Source organism: Dipodomys merriami, unplaced genomic scaffold, assembly GCF_024711535.1.
Source record: "Dipodomys merriami isolate MVZ:Mamm:240054 unplaced genomic scaffold, mDipMer1.0.p SCAF_50, whole genome shotgun sequence".
Lineage (NCBI taxonomy): Eukaryota > Metazoa > Chordata > Mammalia > Rodentia > Heteromyidae > Dipodomys > Dipodomys merriami.
In genome coordinates, this window is record NW_027206069.1 from 6,609,104 (window position 1) to 6,615,916 (window position 6,813).

Sequence of the window (6,813 nt, forward strand, 5' to 3'; positions counted from 1 at the left end):
TCCCTTTTGTCCCTCATTTCACATTTCAATTGCATTGTCTGCCTCTTTCACACACCCCAGTGACCTTCCACTGGATTTAGAATATAAACCAAACTGCTGAGCAAGCTGTGCCGCAGTCAGCCTCTGCGCCTCTGTGCGTGACTCTGCTTCTGTGATTTATGCAATAATTATTGACGGACAGCTGACTGTGTGTGTCACTGTTTTGGAGGAGTGGAGGGGCACATCGTACCTATCCTATTCTTCATGAACCTCTTCCTTCGTTAAAAAATAAAATAAAAAATTATGTGTTGCCTAGCAAGCACAAGGTCCTGAGTTCAAACCCCAGTACTGCCAAAAAAAAAACTAATTTATAACTGCTTGTGATAAAGATAAACATAATCTTTGACACTAAAATTTCATTTGTTTCCTTCTGATAGTAAACAAAATTAAAATGCTTTTGTAGATTGCTAAAAGTCTTGTGAGACCTGGGAATAGTGCCAGCCGTGTCTCCTGAAGATCGCCCTGGAAGTCCTGGTTCATGATACCCCAGAATGTCAGATTCACGCCATCTTCCACGAGAGCTCTGTCATGAAACTGCTCTCTCCCATCAGCCATCCATGACCTCATCCTGTCAGTCCTTCCAAGAAGGAAGGTATGTCCACACTTGGACATACCTTGTTTATTCAAGCATCATCCTTTTGGGAGGAACAGGGCTTTGAAGGAGCAACTTTTTATGTCTTTATTGTGAAGTTTTCTGTGTCCCGCATAGTGCTTGGTGTGCCTTGAATGCATGAGTCCCCTCCTCCCTGCCTGCAGAGGTGGGAATACTTAACATTTTCTTGGGGAGCCTTTGAGATACTTTCTGTATATAGATGTTTTTCTCTCTCCCTATCTCCCCCCTCTCTCTTCTCCTTTCTCTCTCCCTCTTTCTTTCTCTCATATAATATATATACATATATATATATATATGACATCTATCTGATATGTACCTATCTTGTTTTTCTCCATATGCTGTCTCTCTCTGTAGATACATCGATAAAATAAGACTGTTTTGTCCCTTTATGGGTAGGTGGAAGGTCCTGTGTATTGAACCCAGGGGTTTGTGCATACTAAACATGCATTCTGCCAGTGAACTGCATCCCCAGCCTATCCTGTCTTTTTTAATGCTTTTTTTTTGGGGGGGGGGTCCGGTCATGGGGTCTGAACTCAGGGCCTGGGCGCTGTCCCTCAGCTCTTCAGCTCAAGGCTAGCGCTCTACCACTTGTGCCACAGCCCCACTTCCAGCTTTTTTCTTTTTGCTTATGTGGTGCTGAGGAATAGAACCCAGGGCCTCAGGCATGCAAGGCAAGCGCTCTACCACTGAGCCACCTTCCCAGCCCCTTTAATGCTTTTCTTTAAAAAAAAAAAGTTTCTGTTTTTAGATTTGTTTGTATCTTTTCTCCTTTTGCAAGTCTCCAAACACCTGGGCTTCCTTCCAGGTGGGGGGACTTATCATGGAGGCTGGCTGTGTACTGGGGTCCTGGAGGCCCTGACTGTGTCCAGGCCGTAGGGCCTCCCCAGGGGAGACCCCGGGACAGGGACTGGGGACGGGGTGAGGGAGGCTGGCTCTGGGTTGCTGCCGCTCACCTTTCCAATGTTTCTGCTGCTGTAGGTGTCCAGCAGGTTTATAAACACTCTCTGGATCCGGATAACTCTTTCGGCCTGGTTAGCACTTTCCTCTTCGCCCATGGTAGTAGCTGCGCTGGTTGCTAAGGTGAAAGAGTCGCGTTGGTTGCTAAGGAGGCAAGCCTGAGCCCGGAGAGGCTAGGCCTGTCAGTCTCTCTGAGGGCGGAGCTGGGCGGGGCTCGGGGCGTGGCCTTGTGCGTTCGTGCAAGGCGGGGCTCTGGCCCTGGAGGCAGGTCTGCAAGGGGGCGTGGCGTTGCGGGAAGGGCGGGGCTCCCAGCCCTCGGGGCGTAACTGCTAGCTGCGAAGGGGCGTGGCGTTCAGGAAGGAGGGGTTCCCGGCCCTCGGGGGCGTGGCTGCTCCGATCGGGGCGGGGCTCGGCCCTCGGGGGCGGGGCGCCTCTCTGGCGGCCTCCCCATGGGCCGGAGGCAAGGGTCCTGGCGTGACAGCGCTTTGCAGCCCGGACTCGCGCGGATCCGCGGTCCTCCGCGTGCCCTCCGCAGAGCGCGTCTTTAGAGCGCACTTTCTGGAAGCCCCTCATCGTCAGGACTGTGTGATCGCTGTTCCCCTTCCTCTCCTTCGTGTGGAAACTGAGGACACAGCCCAGGGACCCCCCGACCGGACGGCAGTGGGCGTTGGCTGTGGAGCCACGGGTGCCGCGGAGGACGCGGCCATTCGCAGCTACACAGGAAAGGGTGGCACGGGGCTGTGGGGAGCGGGGCTCGGGAGCCACGGCGTGGGCGAGCTCCACTGCGCTGCGGGCTCAACTGGGTGTCACCTTAGCAGCTCCGCTAGAGGCCATGGTGCCACATTCCCAAAAGGATGACGCTTAGACGATGGTCGCTGAAGCGGCTGAAACAGGTGACAGATGACAAGATAGTAGGCTTCTTTAATGACTGGACCTCAGAGGCTGTGCAAATGAATGGATCCCTTCGGTTGGTTTGGGATAGTCTTACAGAGAAATACTTTTGCTCTCTTTCTTTCATTCTTTGGTCAATCGTGGGGCTTGAACTCAGGGCCTGGGCACTATCACCTGAGCTCTTTTGCTTAAGGCGAGTGCTCTATTACTTTGAGCCACAGCTCCACTTCCGGTTTTCTAGTGGTTTATTGGAGATAAGAGTCTCATGGACTTTCCTGCCTGGGCTGGCTTTGAACCATGATCCTCAGATCTCAGCCTCTTGAGTAGCTAGGATTATAGGCATGAGCCACTGGTGCCTGCTTGTTTTAAGTATTAGCTTATTAAATGTATGGTCAACACTTAACAAATATAGCGGTTGTGTTGTGTGTCCTTCCTTCCTTCCTTCCTTCCTTCCTTCCTTCCTTCCTTCCTTCCTTCCTTCCTTCCTTCCTTCCTTCTTTCCTTCCTTCCTTCCTTCCTTCCTTTCCTTCCTTCTTTTCTCTTTTTTTCCTCTCTCTCTCCCTTTCTTTCCTTCTTTCATCAGGGCCTTGAATGCGTAACCCATGATCCTTATTTTTCAGCTGAGTGGATTAGGTTATATGCACAAGCCACTACTCCTGGCCCTTGTTTCATGGGTGCTTTCAAACAGATGTGTTCCAGGATTTTGAGAGCTTGGAGGTGCAGCACTGAAATCATCTGTGGATGATGGGACTAATGTTTTTATCCTTCCATGGGCTTTTAAGTTGGTTGCAGGCCAGGAGTGACCTATACTCCCCAGCCTAAAAGGGCTATTAGGATTAGAGAAAACATGTACATGCATTTTCTAAAGTGTTTTCCACCGATAAAATGATTGTTTGCTTTTAGTAAGGTTGAGGCACACTTCAACAAAATTTTATTAAATCGTTTTAGAACTGTGGACTTAATTCAACTGGTAGAGCACTTGGCTGGCATGTATGAGGCACTGGGTTCCATCCCTGGTGCTGCAAAATCAAACAAGTACATTCCGGTTTTTGCCCCCTATTTTTATGCATATTGTTTAAACTTCATTACTCAGGAGGCTGAGACTTGTGGACTGTGGTTCAAAGCCATCTTGGAAAGGAATGTCTTCCGAGACTCTTATCTCCGATTAATCAGCAAAAACTGGAAGTGGAGGTATGGCTTAAGTAGTAGAATGCTTGCCTTAAGTGAAAAAGCTAAGGTTCATGGCTCATGCCTTGAGTTTAAACCCTAGTATACACACACACACACACACACACACACACACACACACACACACACACACACAAAACACCCACCCACACCCACACCCACACACACACACATACACACACACAATCCCAAACCCCGCAAAACTTCATTTCGATAAACTGATGGAAACTGGACCGGTATAAGCTTATTGTGATTTCATACCACAAGAAAGTCTTGTTAGTTTAAATGTAAATATTTTCATAAAACTAGTGCAAAACTTGGAGTAAACATACCTTGGCATTCTTTTAAATGACTTATTGAAATATTCTAAAATGTCACTTGATTGCTCATTTTTAGTCTGCATTTTCTATGAAGATAGGTAAATAGGAAATCGGTCACTTGTGTGTGTGTGTGTGTGTGTGTGTAAGGGAGTTCTGGAATCAATCTGCATGTTCCAGAACCTCTCTGTTCCCTCTTATTTCCTTTTAGCAACCAGACAATACCGTGTTTTTGAAAACTGGAGAGAGCATAGTGCAGGCTGCCATGGAAGAAACTCCTGCTCAGTACCCAACCAGCAGCTGCTTGCAGTTTGGGAAGCGTAATGACTGGACCTACAAGGAAAAGAGATCATTATGGGAAAAGATGTACGATTTTTTCATGGTCATGATCTCTCGGGAGGCAGATGCAACTCAACAATGCTTCTTGCTCAAATCCCACAGCTACTGAATTAATCCTCTTGCTGCTAATTTTCGTTCTGGGGTTTGAAGGTAGAGCCTACTAAGCTCTAGCATTGAAATGTACCTTCAATCAGGAATTTCCTTCTTCTTACTAGTTCATAAAAGCAAATGTAGAAAATGTGAAAGAATATTGAACAAGATTTTATCACCTATTGCAAACAATGTTTCAAACTACTTTGATTTCTTGTATCATATGATTTTTTTTTTTTTTTTTTTGGTCGGTCATGGGGCCTGAACTCTGGGCCTGGGTGCTGTCCCTCAGCTCTTCAACTCAAGGCTAGTGCTCTATCACTTGAGCCACAGCACCACTTCCAGCTTTTTCTGCTTACGTGGTGCTGAGGAATTGAATCCAGGGCTTCATGCCTGCAAGGCAAGCACTCTACCACTGAGCCACCTTCCCAGCCTCTCATATGGATTTTGAAAATAGATTATATTATACAGTTTTATATTCTAATTTTTTTTTTGGTCGGTAGTAGGGCTTGAACTCGGGGCCTGAGCGCTGTCCCTGTGCTTTTCAGCTCAAGGCGAGCACTCTACTGCTTGAGCCACTGAGCGACTTCCGGTTTTTGAGTGGTTTATTGGAAATAAGAGTATCACGGACTTTCCTGCCCCGGCTGGCTTTGAACCTTGATCCTCAGATCTCAGCCACCCGAGTATCTAGGATTACAGGCGTGAGCCGCCGGCGCCCAGATATATTCTAATTTTTTTTTTTTTTTTTTTTTTGGGTCCGGTCATGGGGCCTGAACTCTGGGCTTGGGCGCTGTCCCTCAGCTCTTCAGCTCAAGGCTAGCGCTCTACCACTTGAGCCACAGCGCCACTTCCGGCTTTTTTCTTTTTGCTTATGTGGTGCTGGGGAATTGAACCCAGGGCCTCAGGCATGCAAGGCAAGCACTCTACCACTGAGCCACCTTCCCAGCCCTATTCTAATTTTTATGTAGCATATTTTTCCACATTACTCTTTTCAGTTTCAATTATGGAATATCATGTTTTTCCATCAGAAGGATAGAGCATAATTTGCCCTTTTAGAGCTTGCCAAGTTTTCACTGGAGAAAAGCAAATGTCTTTTGTAGTGTTTAATCTTTTGAATCATTTCCCTGTGCTACCAACATTTTAAAAACTTTTTCTTGCCAAGTATTGGTGACTCATTCATTCCTGTAATCCTAGCTATTCACTCAGAAGATCTGAGGATTGTGGTTCAAAGCTGGGCTGGGCAGGAAAGTCTGTGACTCTTACCTCTAAGCAAGCAGCAAAAACAAAAATGGAGCCGTGGCTCAAGTGGTAAAGTGCTATCCTTGAGTGAAAAAGCTAAGGGACAGTATTCAGGCCTTAAATTCAAACCCCAGTCAGTACAAACACAAACCACACCATTTTACCCCCTCCCCCCCACCAGTTTTGAGGGTAGAACTCAGGGCCTTGGACCTGTCAGACAAGCCTGTTACCACAGACAGTCTCAGCCTGTTGAGTCTCTAAAATTGCCCAACTGGTCTCAAACTTGTGCTTCTCCTCCCTCAGCCCTCCAAGTAGCTGAGACTACAGACACATGCCATCGTGCCTGGCACTATCCATTAGCTGTTTGCAAAAGCTCTCTTACAAATATTTCAAGAAAGGTTTCTAACCAAATGTAAGCATGCCCCTCATGAAATTCTGGTTATTTAAATAAGAGCATCTGAAAAACAACTAGGTGAAAAGGCCCCATTTTCATTTTTGTTGGTTATAGTCTTAAACTCAGGGCCTCAGTACTATCCCTTAGCTTTTTTGCTCAAGGCTAGTGCTCTACCACTTTGAGCCACAACTTCACTTCTGGTTTTCTGGTGGTGAATTGAAGAGTCTTATGGACTTTCTTGCCTGGGTTGGCTTTGGACCATGGTCCTCAGATCTCAGCCTCCTTAGTAGCTAAGATTATTGGTGTGAGCTACTAGTGCCTGGCTCCCATTTTCTTTTCTTTTCTTTTTTGGGTCTGGTCATGGGGCTTGAACTCTGGGCCTGGGTGCTGTCCCTCAGCTCTTCAGCTCAAGGCTAGCGCTTTACCACTTGAGCCACAGCGCCACTTCTGGCTTTTTTCTTTTTGCTTATGTGGTGCTGAGGAATCGAACCTAGGGCCTCAAGCATGCAAGGTAAGCGCTCTACCACTGAGCCACCTTCCCAGCCCTCCCATTTTCTTTTACATGCATGTAATTTACTTTGATCACATCCACTTCCTTCCATTAGTCTCTATCCGCTGTAAGCCCAGTTATTTTAAGTACTTCCTTCTCATATTGTTTTTTCTCCATATATTTTTTTCTATTCAGAACATCTTTCGAGTGTTCCTTGGACATCTGTGCATTTTTTTCTGAGTTGTCTGATTATATT

At 46.8% G+C, this 6,813-nt stretch overlaps 1 protein-coding gene across 1 annotated transcript in view; it reads right to left on the minus strand.

The window, feature by feature from the left end:
* Ak7 (adenylate kinase 7) overlaps window positions 1–1,769 on the minus strand; it is a 66,604-nt gene extending 64,835 nt beyond the window's left edge. Inside the window, exon 1 of the mRNA XM_069997626.1 lies at window positions 1,606–1,769. Within this exon, the coding sequence (XP_069853727.1) occupies window positions 1,606–1,707 (102 nt within the window). The 5' untranslated portion in view covers window positions 1,708–1,769. The remainder of the gene's footprint in view (window positions 1–1,605) is intronic.
* Window positions 1,770–6,813: the final 5,044 nt, after the last annotated feature.